Raw genomic sequence first — 19,593 nt, forward strand, 5'->3', positions numbered from 1 at the left:
GGATCTTTTCTGCTGCTAAACAACAACAGGAGGAGTAAAAAACCACTGGGTGAGAACAGCCTAGCAAGGTTGAGAACTAAACATTTTCCCCCAGGTGTCAAAAAAGGTTATTTATGTATGCCACTACTGCGGCCCGTGTTTCATTAGCAGAAAAATGGAAAACGAGCAAAGTCGCAAGCAAAGATGAATGGTAACTTAAGTTGACGGAATATGCACAGCTTGCAGACTTAACATATAGAATAAGGGAACAAGAAGAATGTATCTTTAGAGAAGACTGGAAAATGTTTATTGAATCTATGGGATAGAATTGTGTACAGCTGAAAATGCAGGCAGCATTAAGATAAATTCAACAGTGTAAATAAGTTTTGACGGATGCAATAATGGAATACTGAATGGTATAGTTTTTGTAAAATATGCAGGGCTTTATGATATGTAAAATGAACCATGGAAAGAGAAGAAGGGAAGCCAGAGATATTTTAAAGATGTAAAAATGAGTACTTTAAAGTGTAAAACGGAAAATTCAATAAAAATTATATACAAAAAAAGGAACTAAACGTTCAAAATGATGCCAACATCAGAAGAAGTGAACCGCAGTGGAGTACATTTGGCATTTTGCAGAAGGTCAAATCAATTGCCTGGAGCCTGTTTTGTCAAAGGTATTAAGAAGTCTGGGAAGGGTGGCAGATCTGATCAACTTGGTACCATCCTGTTTGCTCTCGCTGCAATTTCTCCAGCACGTCAGCTGCCCGAACCCTGCCTTCCGTACAATCTTATGGGTAACATAGGGTGCCCATGGGTACGGCCATAGCGGTTGCCGTTAAGGGTGGCATCTAGAGAAACGTTCTGGCCGTCAGTTGTGAGTGTGGAAGCAGCTGCATGTGTGCGTGCCGCAAGCCTGCATGGTTTGATAGCCGGCACGGCTAAGGAAATGGCGCAGCTGCCGCTTCCACATGGAGGAAACTATGTTGAACTGGCTTTTGGAGGGGAGGGTGCATCTACGAGTCATTGTCTAACCCCTGGCCCAAAGTCAGGATCTTCTCCTGCCAGAATCTCAAGAGGAAAAACCTTACATGATCCAGATCTCCAAAGGTGCTTGAAGAACCAACCACGAAACATGGGAAGCTGCTTTATACCAGGTCAGGCTATCTGTCCACCTATGGGAAGCCAACGTTTTGTCCTCCTGATGTTGTTGGACGCAAACTCCTATCAGCCCAGTTAGTGCGGCCAGTGGCCAGGGATAAGGGGAGGACTAACTCACCTACACTCAGTTCAAATGTTAAAAATGTGTTATAAAAATGTGACACCAGAGGGCACTGTGGAGCAGCGATCCGTCGTCAATGGGAAATTGCATTGAGAGATACAGGTTTTTTAAAGTGTTTTTTTCAAATCAGTGTAGATCCAGCTGTAGTCCAGTAATTATCTGGAGAGGACCACATTGGCTAAAATAAATCTGGCTCAATGTTGTTTACTCTGATGGGCAGCCTCTCAAGCAAAGAAAAGTCTTTCCCACCCATTGATCCTTCCCCCCCCCACCACCACCACAAGAGATGTGCCTAGCTTCGAAGCTACAGAGTTCCATATGACTCAGGCAAGTAAGCCAAGCCGCGTGGCCCAAGAAGAAGTTTATTAGGATTATTTTATTGTTTTGCTGTGCGTATCCTTATGCTATGTGCTGTGTTTTTGTTATTATGCTGTGTGAATTATGTTCTTAATACCCTGGGGGTCTTTGGATAAAGGGCAGGATATAAACTGTAACAAAAAAAATTGTCCTGGAGAAAATTCCTTTCGAACGTCAAATCGTGATTTCAGCAAAACTCATCAAGCAGGATAGGTAAGGGCTGGAACAAAGTTTGCTTGGGGATGATAAAAGCCCCTTGTTTCTCTGACCATGTTTACGGCGTGAATGCTTTTCACTGTTACATTACACATACGCAGTGATGGCTATGGAGACAGTGTGGTGCAGAGACAGAGGATTCTGCTACTGAATGGGAACCCAGGGTGTGGGTAGGGAACATGCCCTCATTAAAGAGTGTCACCTTTGTAGCCTCGTCATCAAATAAACACCCAGTTTCTTATAATTTTCCCTTCTCCGATACTCACGTCTTCGAGTATTAATTCTGCGTCTTCATTATTTTTCCCTGGGTATCGGATCTTCATACTCGTGAAAATGACCAGCGTCTCCTTTGTGAGGGCCTCTTCTTGCTCTTTGGCTCTCTGTTGTCTTTCCGTCTGCCAAGAGAGAAGAGGGTTAGCTGGCTGTGTGGCAGGGTGGGATTTCAGAGTCACGTGAGAAGCAGAGGTGAGGAACACTTTTCTTGCTGATTTTCTGGTTCGAAGAACCGAGCGGGGAAATTCAAAACCAAAATACATAAACAAAATGTTGGGATTGCGGGGGGGTGGGGGGGTATGCTACTGAATTCAATGGATCTTGGATTTCACTGCCTTTTGTGGAAAAGAACCAAAACACAGACACATTCCAGGAGGAGGAGGAGACTTCAGGCAAGGGCATGTTTGTATTGAGCAGTACATTATAGTGCATAAAATGATTAATAATCATAAAACGATTAATAATTAATGCAAGATTTCTAATGCTGAAGCAAGAGATCGTAACAAAGCAATATATAATACTGGACTTAACAACATGCTTTGTAGGATGTGTGTACAGTAAAACGGCTCTGAAAATGATGCAGAATGTATTGCTTTGACATTAGCGTCTGCTTTGCTGGCATTTATATATTCCTCAATATTTATAGCAGTGCCCTAACCACTTTTCTTGGGAGGTAAATCCAATTGATTTAACTGACACGTGTTTCCAACTAAGTGTGTTTGGGATCATCACCTCAGTTTCTGCTGATCTGTGGAAGCGGTATTTAATCTAACAGCAACGACTCACTAAATCTATTTTATCTCACAATTCACAACAAACATTTTATCTTTACCAAATGATTAGTTTTCCAGCAATCTAAAAAATAAATTTAAAAATCGATTTTTTTTTCATGCTGTTGGCCAGCTGTAGTACATTATTCTTAATTACACAACAATAACGTAAAACTATAAGCTCGCTGTCAGTATTTAGCCCTCCTACTCTGCAAGTGATTTTGTTCACATTATTAAAAGAAATACGTCTCTTGCTCTGTCAGATAAATAACACGGGCCTTAAGCAGGATCTCTCTACCAGAAGATGTAGCACTCCATTTTTAAAAAAAAGAAGAGTCACTAAATATTCATTTAAATGGGCATCACATTTTCAGTACATCGTTACAATGACAGAAGGGTTCCATATAGGTGACAGACTTCATTTTAAAGCCTTGTTATACTCTCACCTAGAACCACATTAACTCATGTGAAAAACCTCAGCCGGCTTAAAGATCGCTTTGGGTTACTTTTAACTTTCAATTTTCCATAACAGAAGGTTGTTGTATTTTATTGTTGGTTGCGTTTATTTGCTGCAGTTGCAGTCCTCTGATTATCTCAGGAACCAATTTCTGTTTTTATCCTATCCTATAAGCCTCCATTGGGGTCCCATAGAACCATGAGGTCATAATAAAAATGTCAACGTACATACACGGCCACACGGAATGATTCAGTCACCTCACACATTTGCTCCCTCACCACAGCAAGCAGGAAGCCAGCCTCTGGGGAGTGAGAACAGCCTACAAAACCTGGAGCTACAGATAGAATCACAGAATCTTAGAGCTAGAAGGGACCCAAGGGTCATCTAGTCCAACCCTCTGCAATGCAAGGATCTCAGCTAAAGCATTCGGCTTTAAGTGATGATTCCCATCCCCTCTACAGTCCCAAACCTGGGTTGAGTACCAAAGCTCCACACTCACTGGCCTCCAGCTCCACAATGTCATGTCCCTGGGGAGAAGGCCTATGGAGGAAGGCAGGCTGTTCGTTGCAGCACCACGGAGAGCTACTAGTGAGCAACTTGCTCCAGCTAAGTTTGGCAGAAAACTGATCCCCTTTGACCTTCTGTCTCCAATCCACCTCTCCTAGCTCTGTCCCCTTGTGGAAAAGATAGTCTCTCCAAGGGCCAACCCTCTGGTCTGAACATGTCTCCTACATTCCATGGCCTCTAAACTGGTGCACTCCTTGTGGGAGTGTGGGAGACACGTGGTTCCTCAGGCCCACTGGAAGGTACCCATGGGGCTCTGGCTCAAAAGGTTCCAGTGCTCTGGCAGCTGGTTCAGTGGGCTCCTGCCTGCCAGGTTCAGGTTCAGTGGCCCCCTGATTACCAGTGTCATGGTTACTGCTGGGCTCTGGAACCTGAACATTCCCTGTAGCTTCTTCACGGACCACTCTGGTAAAAGATGGCTTGAAGGAAGCTTGTGGGTGAGGGAGGTAAGAACATTTCTTTGCATGCAAATATCATTCATCTTGCCTCATCCAACCTCCACCCCAGTGTGGCTATGCAGCCATTGAACAATTGAGTACCGTATTTTTCGCCCTATAGGACGCACTTTTCCCCCTCCAAAAATGAAGGGGAAATGTGTGTGCGTCCTATGAGGCGAATGCAGGCTTTCGCTGAAGCCTGGAGAGCGAGAGGGGTCAGTGCGAACCACCCCCTCTCGCTCTCCAGGCTTCAGGAAGCTCTGCGCAACCCTCGGGAGACCGACTTCGCGCCGGTCTCCCGAGGGTTGCGCAGAGCTGCCTGCAGTCCCGGGCTTCGCGCAGCTCTCCGCAAGCCTGGGGAGACCGGCGCGACTTCCCACTGGGCTCCCTAGGCTTGCGGATAGCAGGCTGTTCTTGGGGCTGGGGGCGGGGGAAGCTTCGGCTTCCCCCGCACCAGCCCCGCGCCTGGGGGGGGAATATTTTTTTTTCTTTATTCCCCCCCCCAAAAAAAAACCTAGGTGCGTCCTATGGGGCGGTGCGTCCTATGGGGCGAAAAATATGGTATGTTTATATGTACTGGTGTAAGAAACTGCAAGAAAATATTCTGCCACATATATTATTAGGAAATCTATAAAACACTGGGCTGTAAAACACATATAATGGTTGTTGGAAAGATTTGAACGGATAAATGTGTCTTCTCATTCTCCTGTCAGCAGCAGCAGCAACAACAACAGCATCTCTATAATCATCATGATCTGTATTTGGTCATTTGGCTGTGCCTGAATTTCTGGCTTCCTTTGATTAAATTCTGTAATTTACTGTAGTAGCCGAAACAACAACATCATTTTTCAATGTTCTAATGCTGTACATATAAAAATAGCAATTGAGAAGCAAGGTTAGTTGTAATCACCAGTGCTACAGAACAAATCTATGCTGATTTGGAATCAGTTCAACATATTTTTCAAAATAAACCACAACCAACATCACTTGAAAAATATTTGGGAAAACATCACCAAAATAACGTTCAGACACAATAAAATCCCACACCCATTATCCAAACCATGGCTGTGTGAATTAACCAAATTCAGCATATCTGAATTACACCTTCTGAGTTTCCAAAATGGATTGGATATATCTCATTTGGTGTGTATAATAAGATGCTTAAATAATCTTTAGTTAACTTTTATCGATCTTAAACTCATTTGGGTTAAGTTACCTGTGAATTGCTGGTTGCAGAACTAGAAATTTTAGGCTTGGATAATAAGAGGACACCACACCAGATCCCAAACAATTCACCTCCAGGTGTGATTTGCTAACTTACCACAGGAGAATGTACAGTACCCAGGTTGGCAGTATGAGACATTTTGCCCGCAGATGAACCTCTGTTTAAAGAGTGTGACCTACTCACAGAAGACGGGCGAGAAAGCTGCACCAAATTCTTGGCTGAGAAAGGGCGGTTTTCGGCGCCTTGCATTTGCATAGACAAGACTGAAATGGAGCGAGGGCAGCTCACAGAACGCCTCATAGGACCTGACAACGGCGTGGGCGATACGTAAGAAGGGACTTTCTTAAGAGGCCGCTTCCAGTGCATTCTGCCTGCAAAGAGATACAATTCAGTAAATGAAAAGTGAAACATCCCTTTTTCCCTTTCTCAAACCAACGTGTTTTTTGTTTTGTTTTTTAAGCAGGGATTCCCAACCTCTTCACCTGTCCAGGACATTTCTGGGATCTCTCTTTTCCCTTACAGAGTCCCAGTTCTGCTTGGGTGCCTTGTCTACCAAACTCCATGCAACGAAAACTTCTCCTGCTGACATGCGCCAGGCAAGAGCCAAGATGCGCTACACTGCTGAGGAACAGCCAATCAGAGGCACGTTTGCTCCCTTCCTGACATCCTTCCCCCTTCGTCTAATGCCCTAGTTCTTTGCCTCAGAAGTAAGCACTGAGCAGCAGGGATGGGTGAAGGAAAATCAAGAAGCCAAAGAATTGGTTATCGCCTCTAAAGTCCGAAATTGCTTAGGACCAGAAGACTGCCTCTTCCAACCTCCCAATCAATCCCCAACAATATAATGATAATATATTGGTGAGGTCCTTCTCTGCATCCCACCTGCTTGTGAGATACAGTTGGCAGGGTTGTCCAACAGAGCCTTTTCTGCTGAGGCCCCCACAACATGGAAACTTCCTACCCTAGGAAGTTCACTTGGCCCTCTATTTACCAGTGTGCCACTGTAGACTCAAAACGTTGTTACTTGAGAAAGCTTTTGGTGTGACTAGAGCTTGAATTTCTTTGTTTACTGCCTCTTTATCGTTCTGTTTCTTTCTTTCTCCCCCCCCCCCCCCCCGCTGCCTTTTGGCTGTTTCATCATTGACTGTTAGATTGGTTTTTACTGATATGAGTCACCCCAAGCGTTTCCTTAGAAATGGAAAAAAAGCAAAATAGGTTTTCTAACGAAAAGACACATACAGGCAGGAAAGAGAAAGACGTGACTTTCCGTGACACTGAAAGCAGGCAGAAACTGTGAGATTCTCAGATTATATCCATAGATATTTTGAGAAGCGCTAAAATGATTCAGGATGCATTTTTTGTGTTATACACGTGGAAAGAGGTGGGGACACTGAAGAGATAGTTGAGTAAGGGGGCAGTTCAGAAGACCTCACATTCTCAGTAGCTCAGATCCATAAATGGTCCCCAGTGGCTTTTTCAGATTTAGCAACCATGTGCACACATTTTTAAAAATAATAATAATAATGCATGCTTTCTGCAAAACTTCATTAGCTTTGTATTTATCTAACTTACTGGATCGTTCTATTAATTTCCTGTCTTCAACATCAAATGAGACATTCCTCTCTTTCTTTGCATTTTCATATTCCTTTTCGGGTTCCTCCTCCCATTCAGATAGATCACTGCTGCTTTCACAGCTACTGCCGCTGCTGTTGTTCTTGGTCTTTTTCAAGAACTGCGCACTCTCTGGCATGGAATACAAGGGCTGGAGAGAAAGTTGGAAAGGGGGGAGGGAAAAAATGTATTAACATTTCTCTCCCTCCCCCTTCATAATAACCTACTTCATTCTGGAGGGTTGGGAGCCTCTGTGACACTGCAAGGGACCGGGTCAGGCCCAATACATTTTGCTTTCTGCACTACAGAAGCAAATGGTGCCACCTCCCCCACCCAAGCGAAGCTGCATAATTTTGGCACCTGAGGTAGAAAATCTCACGTGTGGCTTCCCTGCCAGTAAAAATACTTTGGTAACAAATAATGACACACAAATTCAGCTGCCTGAGACCACAACCTTTCTCTGCCTAACAATAGGGCCAGCCCCAATGGGATTGTAGCATGGAAAAGTAAATAATCTCCTATATGTGGGAACTGAATCTCTGTATTGTTCTCATACACACACACACACACACACACACACACACACACACTTTTACACACACACACACACACACACACACACACACTGATTTGATTTTAAAGTTTGGTAACAATTGAAAGATTCAATAAATAGACCCAAACAATACCAAGAGGGCTGCAGGTCCCCCAAAACTGCCCTAAAGTTTCCCCTTTCAAAATGCCGGTGTAACATTGGTGAGAGAAAGGTAATACATGTCCACTAGGCCTCTTTTAGGAAAAGGGGTTTCACATGCTTAGTTCTTTAAGCCACACTCATTCATATAATGTTTCCAATGTAGGTAAAACAAGGTTTTATAAAGCAGGTTTGGAAATAAAATAAAACAAACCAGCCAGCCAGCACTGGAGGATAAAACCCTAAGCAATGAAAACAAGACTTGGCCCGGTAAGCCTCACTGTAATCCCATATGCACACGGGACGCTATATCCAGTCAGGGTCATTTATCTTTCAAAATATGAGAGAGAGAGAGAGAGACACAAAACAGCCACAGGAACAATTGACAAGGTCGGATAATTGTCCTCCCTCCCTCCCTCCATAAAGCAGATGCAAAACAGAACATCAGCACAAACAATCCTCTGGAAATGTATCATTTGTTGCAAGAAGACTGCCCCACTGGCCTTCGCAGCCATGACGGTTAATCTCTTTACCAGCTGAGCTGTTGGGTTTTTATTTGCCTGTTTTCGGATGATTTCTAAGTGAAAAGTAGGTCACTCGAGATAAAAACGAGCAATTTATCTTTGCAGAGCTGTGCTGCACGTTCAGCTGAGGGTGGTGATGTACCCAGCTGTCCTTCAGAGAATCCTTAAGCCTCGGTCCTTAACTGGGTGCCCCAAAGGGGGTCACTGGGGGAGGCAAAATTAAAGGGTGGCTAAGAGCCCCAGCTTTACTACTGGGACAAAACCTGCCCTAAAATGTCCTAGTTATTACTAGTAGCTGCCACCACCTACTGAATTAACAGAACTATATAGAATTCGGAAGAGAATGCACTGGGGGTAAGCGAGCCACAACACTGTCAGCCTGGGAGTTTGTGTGTCTGTTATATATAATGTGCATGTGCATTATTTGACATCACGTTAACATGCAGTTTCTAAAAGAGATGCAATGCAAGGGAGTATATAAACAGATACAGCTGGCTTAGCAGAAAGGTACTTCCTGTAAGAAAGTGAAAATGTGCCATCTAGAGGACATAAACGGCCAGTTCAGTGCAAAAACCAAAATAGGGAGGAAGGGAAGACGGAAGAAACATCCCGCTTGCAATCCATGTAGTTTTTGGGTGTCTTTTGTTTTAGCGAAAGGGAAAGGAAAGTATTAGAGCCTTATTGAAATTGTTCCGTGAGGCCAGGGCACCCTCCTCTCAGTCTGTGGCATTAACCTTCTTGTCTGTAGCATGGCAGTGCCATCCTGATTTTACCAGTCCCGAACTTCAGAGGTGTTTAGAATGCAGTGACATACCTTTGGGCCACGTGGCCGAACAGATTTGCCCATTAGCTTCTCATCGTCCAGTTCACATTGTTCCAAAAGATCCAATATGTCTTCTTCCTAAAAAAAAGGGGTGGGTGGGGGTTAAATCTCTGGATTAGTATAAAAAGCCAGAATGCACACAAAATTATGAACATGGCTTCTTGCTTCTCATCAAGCAGAGGCTAGATTCCAAAAGGAAGGCATTATGTATTACTATAGACTTGCTGGAGCCTAATTAGGTTGGTACAGCTAACAGAGATGCCCAATTGATGCCCAAAGTATCTTCCCCCACACATGCCTTTCAAGGTGGTAAGCAGAAAATTATGCCAGTGGATGTACACTAGGAGCAGGGATGATGGCACATGGATTCCCGCACAGCTTTTCATCTGAATGCTATCAAAAAGTTCTACATGGGATGAGGGGAAACTGCAGATTTGCGGTTGCTTCAAAAGACCGCTGCCAAGTTTGGAGACCAGGATGTCGGGAGATGTTTCTTCCATCTCCCAAAACGTCTCCCTGAAGCTTTCAAAGACACATCATTACACAACCCCTCTCTACTAGGAGCCATTTGAAAATGGACAGACACTCACAGAGAAGGCACATTATTGGAGATAATGCTTAGCCAATGGAATGTCCAGTTTTGGCAGATGTGCTGGAACATCTGGATGAATGGAAACTATCTCGGAGACACTTCCTCTCACACACCGGCCTTGAACGCTGTCAGTTCATTGCCATAAGCTGGAGGAATTGTGTGCTGGAGGAAACCCTACTGAAAAACTCCACCGTGCTTATGGGAAGACTCGGCACCACACAACCTCATGGAACAAAAGAGGGGTGAAGAACCTCTGGCCATCCAGGTATTCGTAGAATCATAGAACTGCAGAGTTGGGTCACCTGGTCCAACCCACTGCAATGCAGAAATCTCAACACACAGTCCCCCATCCAATTTGAAACCATACCAGGCCCTGCTTAGCTTTGCAAATGGGCTAGCGGTTTTATTGCCACACCACTGTTTGTCACATGACAGCTCTTGCCATCCCTGACTATTGGCCATTCTGCCTGAAACCGATGGGAGTTGAGGTCCGATAACATTACCCATCCCTGGAACAGAAATGCAAGTTGGGTGAATCTGTGGTCACCTTCATTCTTTTGAGGGGGTTGTTCATCTCTCGCTGAAGTGAAGCTGCTCTACCGGCAAGGAACGTCTGAAAGGCAGTGGCTAACAAGCCCTCATATTTTTCAAGTAGCAGCTTATCGTCAGGAGGGTAAATGCGCCTACAGTTTAAACAGAAGGAGGAGGAGAAAAATTATGAAGTGTAGCCACAATCCAACAAGGTCACCACACACTGCACTGAAATGAACAGGAGTCATGTTAGAGTGAGGAAGTGAGCTTCCATTCATACCACGGAGATGTGCGTATTAGTTTGATCCCAGAGGCTTATGCGCAAAACCTCCGGAGGTACGATTTGTTCAGTGTTCACCAGCAACGTGAAGCATACACTGGTGGGGACAGGGGACTAATTCTAGTCCAATTACTCTATGTGTGGTTTAACAGGGGTGTGGGTAGGTGTTACGAGCTATAAAAAGCAAAGGAAAAAAACGGGGCAGTGCTAGATCTTCTATGGATAGAGAGGAAGGTTTGAAACGCTGAATACTCACTGAAATGTCAACATCAGGTATGTGCGAGGCATGAAACATTAACAAAATATTGCATTCATAATTCAGAAGTGTCGAGGCTGAGTTCAAGGGGCAGGGGGTGCTGCAAAAAGGAGTGGGAGATCCCATTGCTATCCTTGAAAAACAATAATCCGTCCTGAGCCATCTCTTGCTTTCTATAAGGCTGGGAGAAGGGAGCGCCAGCAACCCCTCGCCTTGTCTAGCAGCTGCACTACACCATCCAATGGCCCAAGACTGCCATAGACAGCTGGGGAGGTTGGAGGAGCAGAATTCATCCAGACTCTCTTTATTTGGGGGCAGGGGCTTGTTGTTGTTCACAAAACTCTTGAAAGAACAATGGCCCCCATATAAATAAATGTTCTAATAATAATAATAATAATAATAATAATAATAATAATAATAATAATAATAATAATAATAATAATAATTTATTATTTATACCCCGCCCATCTGGCTGGGTTTCCCCAGCCACTCTGGGCGGCTTCCAACTGAATATTAAAAACAATACAGCATCAGACATTAAAAACTTCCCTAAAGAGGGCTGCCTTCAGTTGTCTTTTAAAAGTAAAATAGTTGTTTATTGCCTTGACATCTGCTGGGAGGGCGTTCCACAGGGCAGGCGCCACCACCGAGAAGGCCCTCTGCCTGGTTCCCTGTAACCTTACTTCTCGCAATGAGGGAACTGCCAGAAGGCCCTCGGCACTGGATCTCAGTGTCCGAGCTGAACGATGGGGGTAGAGACGCTCCTTCAGGTATACAGGACTGAGGCCGTTTAGGGCTTTAAAGGTCAGCACCAACACTTTGAATTGTGCTCGGAAACGTACTGGAAGCCAATGCAGATCTCTCAGAACCGGTGTTATGTGGTCCCAGCAGACAAAGGACTACAGGAATCCTGTGGACCCACCGTTGAAGTGCCCATGTCTACTGGACATTTCATTGTCCTAAATGAGCAGAGGAAGCACCCAAGGATGCTCAACACCTCCCTGTGGCTGTGCGTTTCAAGGCAAGACTGACTACAGGGCAAGTTTCAGCTTTGGGGCAGAGCCCATCCTTTGCAAACAGAAGGCTGCAGGTTCAATCCCTGCCAACTTTACTTAAAAGATCCAGGTAAGATGATAAAGAAGATTATTTGGGTAAAACCCTTAGATGATAAAGAAGATTCTTTGGAAGAAACCCTTGAGAGTGGCAGGCCAGTTGGAGTAAAAAAATAATGGGCTAGATGGATAAATATTCTGTCTTGGCACAAGTCAACTTCCTATGTACCTATGACTGGAAAGCTGCCTTTCAAAGACGGTTGTCCACTAATACCAATCTTCTGACTGTAAAAAGCTCCTGATAAGCATTCCAGGCAACCTAGGGTTCTCTGGAATACAGTTTGAAACTGGACTGGGAAAGGTTACTGCCTCTTCTGTGATTTACGGATCCAATCCTAAGCACGATTGGGAATAAGCTCCATTAAAACACACCTTACTTCATCAGGTGCACTATCAATTAATAGCAAAGCATAACATGATCTGTCTCATTTAAAAAAAATCAGTAATATTTTGCTTTCATAATTCAACCCTATTGTTCTGAGTTAGAAAAGAAAAGAAAAGAAAGAAATACATTCAGGTGCAGAAATCACCAGAGCACCCAATGGATGTTTTCACTGTAGTGTCTGGAAATAAGTAATTTTATATTTCACAGTTAATTAGAGTGGTAATCCAGGGTCTTGTGTGTGTGTGTGTGTGTGTGTGTGTGTGTGTGTGTGTGTGTTAGTTAGTTGGTTGGTTCGTTAGTTATTGCAAGTATTTTTCTGTCCACCTTTCAAGTTCCTAACAAAGTTTATGAAAAGACAATTTAAAAGAATCATAATGTAAATGCCAAAACAAAAGCAAACCTGACTGACATTATTTGCTGAGTATTATAACAGTTCACTAAAACAATAACCTTTTCATCTCTAAAGCTGGGTGCAGGCTTCCTGAATTCAATAGTTTGCAAATATGGAACCAGCCATGGCAGCTCATGGTTCCTTCTTCATCTTCCTCTCTAACCCGCAGCAAATTCCCCCATGCTTCTTATTACTTTTGATCATAGCTTTAGAATAATACATACACTGTCAATAATTATGGTCAATAACCTCTCATCTTGACCAAGATTTAAAACCGGGGTAGGCTGGCCTTCTGGGAAATGATCTATAATGAATTAAAAAAGGTATTTAAATATACCTTCCTTAAGAAACCAGAGGCCTTCCTTTTGGGCATTGTCGGCCAAATGGTGCCAAAGAAGGACAGAACTTTTTTTATGTATGCAACAACAGCAGCAAGAATACTCATCGCAAAGCACTGGAAGACACAGGATTTGCCCACTCTGGAAGAATGGCAGACGCAACTGATAGACTACATGGAACTGGCAGAAATGACGGGCAGAATCCGAGACCTGGGAGAAGAGACGGTGGAAGAGGACTGGAAGAAATTTAAAGACTATTTACAAAAACATCATAAGCTATATGAATGCTAAGAGAATGCACGATAAAAAACAACATGGCATCAGTAACTTAGTTGTAAGATGTATGACTAAGTGATGTTTAAGAAAATGGTGGAATCTGAGGTAATATTATGCTTAAGTTAATCAGTTTAGTATATGATAAAAATATTGGAAATTGGGGACATAATATTTGAGAACTATAAAATAAGATTTGAAATAAGGTAATAATTTGCTGCTTGTAACTATATGACTGAGAACGCAGGAAAGGGTGATGTGAGGAAGTCCAAAGGTTATGAGAATATGATTAATGGATAAATTGATTTTGATGTATTCATTCTTTCTTTACTTTCTAACTTTATTCTGTTCTTTTCTGTTCTGTTTTATGGTGATGGTATTATATATGTTTGTTGGTTTGTTTTGTGTTCAAAAAATGCAATAAATAATTTTTTTTAAAAAAAAAGCGGGGTAGGCTGGGAGAGAAAGAAATTCACTCTGGACAAAGGAAGGACAAGGAATGTCTGTCTCCAAGGACACCTCCCGATTCTGCCAAATCACAATTTGCGATGAAACAGCGCTGCACCTGCCCTCTGCACCAGATGTAAATCTTGCTGCTGGTGGTAAATATTTTTAAACTCAATAACTGGCAGCAATTCCTAGTCATATCCATGCCATCCCTTTCAGCCATTGACAGAAAAGCACCTTTGCACAAATGGGATTGAGGCACCACGCTCACCTGCTACAAAGCAACAGTACCCAAGATTTATTCCTGATAGGAAGCCCAGATGGCATAGCTACCTGTAATTCCCCATGTGCCTGTTTTCATGCTCTTCTCTGGAGATCTGCTTGCGCACTTGTGCCAGTCTCTCCTTCTGAAAATCAAGAACATTTAAGAAATGATCAAACATGTTCCTTGAGGAAGGACAGAAAACAGAGGCTTGCTTATTCGTTTATTTGGGAAAAGCAATCTACCAGTTCCTCTCTCCTCCTTTCTAGGGAACGGCGCTGTTTCTCCCAGTCGGAAGACACCGGTGACAGCCTTTTCATGGAGCTTTGGCCGTAAAGCCTCTTCTGAGCTTCTGCTTTCTGCTTGGCTAGGTTTTTTCTTTTATCGCTTGTCCTGAAACAGAAAAGCACAGCGATGAAAGGAAACCCAGAGAAGAAATGTATCCAGTGTGGTGTAGTGGTTAAGAGTGGTGGACTCATAATCTGGTGAACTGGGTTCGCATCCCCGCTCCTCCACATGCAGCTGCTGGGTGACCTTGGACTAGTCATATTTCTCTGAAGTCTCTCAGCATCCCTCACCTCATAGAGTGTTTGTTGTGGGGGAGGAAGGGAAAGGAGATTGTTAGCCGCTTTGAGACTCCTTAGGGTAGTGATAAAGCAGGATATCAAGTCCAAACTCTTCTTCTTCTTCCATCAAAGAGGGGTGCCATCTGGTCTCACCTTCTCCTAGGCCTTTAAAACATTGGTGCATAGGAGCCGCTGGGCAAAAAAACTCATGGCATAGGGGCCTGTCGGTGAGTTTGCAGTGGCAACTCACCTGCTGGGAGGCGAGGGAAGTGTCTTCCCCTCCCCCCTCCCCCCACCCGACATCCACAGTCACCATCACCGTCAGGGATGGTTCAAGGTTTCAGAGGCCTCTGAGAAAGGTGTCCTCCATGAGCTCCCTCAGAGCAGGGAAAGCTCCTTTCCTCAACTCCCATTGCCTGAGAAATGAAGAGTAGAAGCACTGGCAGCTGTACCAAGGAACTGACTGGCAGTGTGAGCAGAAGCTGTCTGCCCTCCCTTTCAATAGCAGCCACTCTTCGCTGCTTGCCTGCACACTCTAATAAATAATAATAGTAATAATAATAATTCTATTATTTGTGTTATGTATTCAGTGGTCTGTGTTTGCCTGACCTTGAGTCTGGACTAAGGATTCTGAGCTCCTGTGTTCTGATTCGATACATGATATCCAATCACAGAACATTTCAAGATTTGGGCCTCTGCCATTGGCCCTTAAACTCCAAGTGATGATTCACAACTTGGAAGTTTAGACTGCCAATCACGTTGGGAGTGGGAGTGGCCCAGGCCTTCAGAAATGTATATAAGCAGTTGCTTTGTCCCTGTTGTTCAGTTATGTAGCTGAATAAAGGTCCTTGCTGTTATCACTATGTCTTGTCTTGTGGGAACCCACCTACACTTCAATTTGTACCCCACCCATCTGGCTGGGTTGCCCCAGCCACTCTGGGCGGCTTCCAAAGAAATATAAAAGCATAATAAAACATCAAACCTTAAAAACTTCCCTATGCTGAGCTGCCTTCAGATGTCTTCTAAAAGGTGCACAGTTATTTATCTCCTTAACATCTGATAGGAGGGCGTTCCACAGGGTGGGTTCCACTACCGAGAAGGCCCTCTGCCTAGTTCCCTGTAACTTCACTTCTTGCAATGAGGGAACCGCCAGAAGACTCTATGTGCTGGACCTCTGTGCCTGGGCCGAACATTGGGGGGTGGAGACGCTCCTTCAAGTATACAGGGTCAAGGCGGTTTAGGGCTTTAAAGGTCAGCACCAACACTTTGAATTGTCGGCCACATGTTCTGGTGTTCCCGAGAGCTCAGATATATACTGGAAATACATCAGCAGGAGACCAGCCTTGCTTTCCTGAAGCACAGCTCTTTCCACTGCCAACGGATTGCTGGGACAGCCAGAAAAGGCAGGCCACCATCCAAGAAAGTGGGAAGGACACTGAGGATCAGCTGCAGGCCAGGAGAATGCATGGTGTGGGGGAAGCAATGGCGTTTATCTATCTGCCCTTGGGGACGAACAGGCAAGCAGCCAGCAGCAGCGGCAGGAATAGAAGCTGCCACTTCAGCCCATCTCCTCTGTGAGCAGCAGTTCAGGAAAAGATGGAGGAAGGTATTCAGGGCCGGGTACAGGGAAAGGAGCTTGACTGGAAGAGGAGAATATAAAGGCATGGGACTGGAAAGCTTCGTTTAGGGAATGTAAAAGATGGAGTCAGCAGAAAGGATCTTGGAATGGGAATATGTTTACCTTTTTCTATTTTGTGGTGGCATTTTATCAAGTTGTGGTATTTTATTGCATCTTTATTACAACAACTTAAAAAATAATAACCACACAAGAAATTGATTCATGCCAGAAGGAAAATAAAGCTAACTACATTTCCGCTCCGATTCTAGCTGCCAATCATATAATTATTCTTTTTAAAAAACCAAATAAATAATCCACACCAATGAGGACACGAAGGAAATGCATCACATGGGAGGAGGCGCCCATAAAACATTTACAGCTGAAAGCATTCTAAAAAGTAGGATGGAAAACTGCAAAAACTTTCCTCTTGTTTGCAGTTTTCCCTCATTTATTAATTACTCCCCCTCAGACTGCCATAGCACTGAGCTAACCCAACAGAATGTGCACGTCTGAAGGAATTTGGATTTCAAACGGCACCAGAAAGCTTCTGTTAAATGAAGTTGTTTAGAGGTCTCAATAAACAGCCCAAGAGCACAAAACTGAAATGAATAAAAGAAAAGAATGAAGGCAAATTCATATTACTATAGCTAAAAAGAAAGAAAGGGGGAGGTGCAATTTGTCAAAGGTCTGTAGTATTGTGCGCCAAGGAAGCAGAATTTGGGAGATAAGGGTGTGCTCCTTTTGATGACAGGAAAAGAGCAAGGCTTTTCCTTTACCATCTTTATGGTCACTATATACCCATCTTTATTCCCCCTCATGACTTAACTTAGCCCCAACATGAGATCTTCCTACTGTGGGTAGCAAATATAAATCAGAGTGCTGCCTGAAGAAGCTGCCTGGGCCTTCTACAGCTCCCGCATCAAACAAAAGATTTAACTAACATATCTTCTGATGAGGGAACGAAGTTAAATTTGGCTCAGAAGAATTTAACATAAACCACAAGTTTCCTATGAAGCATTTACAATGACTTTGGTACATCATGATGTAAATGTATCTCTATTCCCTCCCCCCTCCAAAAAAACAAACAAACCACTAACAAAAAGAACAACAGGGGAAATGAAATTTTACCTTATATTGAGCAGCTTTAATGCATTCAGCAGGACACCTTTTTTCACATCATAGTCTATTTTTTGGTCAGTACCAAAGCTCGGGGCTCGGTTAATCTGAAAAAATTAAAGACGACAGAACATCTCCAGGAATGTCTTAATCCACAAAATAACCGAGAGACATAACACTGGGGCCCAGCTTTCAAATGCCAAACACCCACACTCTCAAGCATTATTCCAAACTATTTGGAAATAATTGGGGGGTGCATGTGTGCAGGCCCCAACATCCCCAACCCCCCCCCCACCAGCTTCACCTCCAAGGTCTGAATGGAGATTCTTCATGTGTTCACCAAAAACACTCTTTGAATCACCCCCAGGAGTGCAAACACTGAGGAACCAAATTTCTTGATTATTGAGGGTTCTTAGCCCATGGATAATGCCTTCCTGCTTGACTTGGGAAGTTCACTATCTTGGCATCACTGCGAAGAGGGCCCTGTCTCTTGTGTCTGTCCGCCCAGGGCATCAGAAGATTATCAGGGTAGGTTTGGATAGATCTGAACTGTGTCATTCAAACTGTCCGGAACATTGAAGTCAAAAGGGACGCCTTCATTTTTTTGTGTTTTTTGTGTGGAAACCATTAAAAAACAAAAAGGTAAAGGACCCCTAGACGGTTAAGTTCAGTCAAAGGCAACTATGGGGTTGTGGCACTCATCTCTGCTTTCAGGCCGAGGGAGCTGGCGTTTTCCACAGACAGCTTTCCGGGTCATGTGGCCAGCATGACTAAACCACTTCTGGTGCAACAGAACACCATGACGGAAACCAGGGCGCACGGAAACGCCATTTACCTTTCCGCCACAGCAGCATCTATTCATATACTTGCACTGGTGTGCTTTTGAACTGCTAAGTTAGCAGGAGCTGGGACAGAGCAACGGGAGCTCACCCTGTCACAGATTCAAACTGCCGACCTTCTGATCAGCAAGCCCAAGAGGCTCAGTAGTTTAGACCACAGCGCCACCCACGTAGAAACCAGTGCATATGATGTAATATTAGGACTGTAGGTTTAACTTTTCCAGCTTCAGTTAACAGTGTGGCAGCTGCATTCCAGAGCAACAGAAGCTTTCAAACCTGAGTAGAGCATGTTAACAATCCCACTGGGACATGACTATCACATACATTATAAGCTTCTTGAAGAAAGGACGTGTGAATGGTGGACGTAGATGAGCACTCCTAGCCACTGCTTCCCCTTGTCCATCTAGGATCAAGGCTGTGTCTAGAATCTGCTTCCAACCTGCCATGTTCATCATCCAGTTTTCAGCTGCACACTCTTTCTTCTCTTGCCCTTACCCTCCTCTGTCTTCTTCCTCTCTGGACTCGCCATTTTGCAAATCCTCGACTTTTGCATATCCTCCTTTGACGGCACACCATATCATTCTCTTCAATCTAGTCCTGTGCGAGCCAGCTAGGACAATTTATTGTGTTGACAAGGGCATTCTCTCTCCCACTTACAAGCAAAAGATGTCATGCAACCACTGCTCTCGTGAGGAAGCTCTAGACAGTGTAAACTGGAAGACCGGTTCGTTGATTTCATGTAGGACATTTCTGTCCCACTCTTATGTACTACAAAACATTGCGGCCGATCAAAAATACAAAAATAAAAATAAATCAACGCTTGAACCAAAGTTCAGTTCAGAAACAACGGGGAGTCTGAAGAGGCATGTTGAGATGCATTCAACATGGAAACAAGAGGACTGTGTCTCTGAAGAAATGCAGCTACTGATGTATTATGCTCTGTATATATTACCAGCTTTAAACTAGGTTTTCTCATTTCGGATCAAAGGTAGTTTTGGGGTAAATGCATCAAAACACAGTATTTCATAAGAAACTACAGGATAGACATGGATGGTGACTAATCTGTGAAAACTGCTTCCCAAGCCAGTGGTTAATAAAATTAGTTAACAGAAATAAACTAGCTAATAAAATGAATGTTCCAGATGAGACACTACTGCTCTGCTTGCAGGATAATCTTCCATGTTTCTTCCACTAGATGGTGCAAGCACTTCCATCTTTAAAACAAGACACAAGGCCAGGACAAAGAGGGAGTCTACACTTGCTCCCTCTGAAAGTGGGGGATGTTTCGTGAAAAGGGACTTCCCGAGCATTGATAAAAGCCATTCATATTTTAAATCACCACCTCTTTTGAGCTCTTTTGTGCACTGTGAAAAAGCTCTCG

At 43.8% G+C, this 19,593-nt stretch overlaps 1 protein-coding gene across 4 annotated transcripts in view; it reads right to left on the bottom strand.

Annotated features, from left to right (window-relative positions):
* TTLL7 (tubulin tyrosine ligase like 7) overlaps nucleotides 1–19,593 on the bottom strand; it is a 74,303-nt gene that overhangs the window by 17,011 nt on the left and 37,699 nt on the right. For 3 of the 4 annotated variants that reach the window (XM_081194875.1, XM_081194876.1, XM_081194878.1), the window contains 8 exons: nucleotides 17,386–17,480; nucleotides 14,319–14,466; nucleotides 14,145–14,218; nucleotides 10,346–10,481; nucleotides 9,198–9,284; nucleotides 7,130–7,319; nucleotides 5,657–5,931; nucleotides 2,101–2,229 (listed from right to left, as the gene is read on the bottom strand). In XM_081194875.1, coding sequence (XP_081051001.1) covers nucleotides 2,101–2,229; nucleotides 5,657–5,931; nucleotides 7,130–7,319; nucleotides 9,198–9,284; nucleotides 10,346–10,481; nucleotides 14,145–14,218; nucleotides 14,319–14,466; nucleotides 17,386–17,480 — 1,134 coding nt within the window. The remainder of the gene's footprint in view (nucleotides 1–2,100; nucleotides 2,230–5,656; nucleotides 5,932–7,129; nucleotides 7,320–9,197; nucleotides 9,285–10,345; nucleotides 10,482–14,144; nucleotides 14,219–14,318; nucleotides 14,467–17,385; nucleotides 17,481–19,593) is intronic. The other variant, XM_081194877.1, reaches the window with a different exon arrangement.

This window comes from Podarcis bocagei (genome assembly GCF_964188305.1).
Source record: "Podarcis bocagei genome assembly, chromosome: 5".
Taxonomy (NCBI): domain Eukaryota; kingdom Metazoa; phylum Chordata; class Lepidosauria; order Squamata; family Lacertidae; genus Podarcis; species Podarcis bocagei.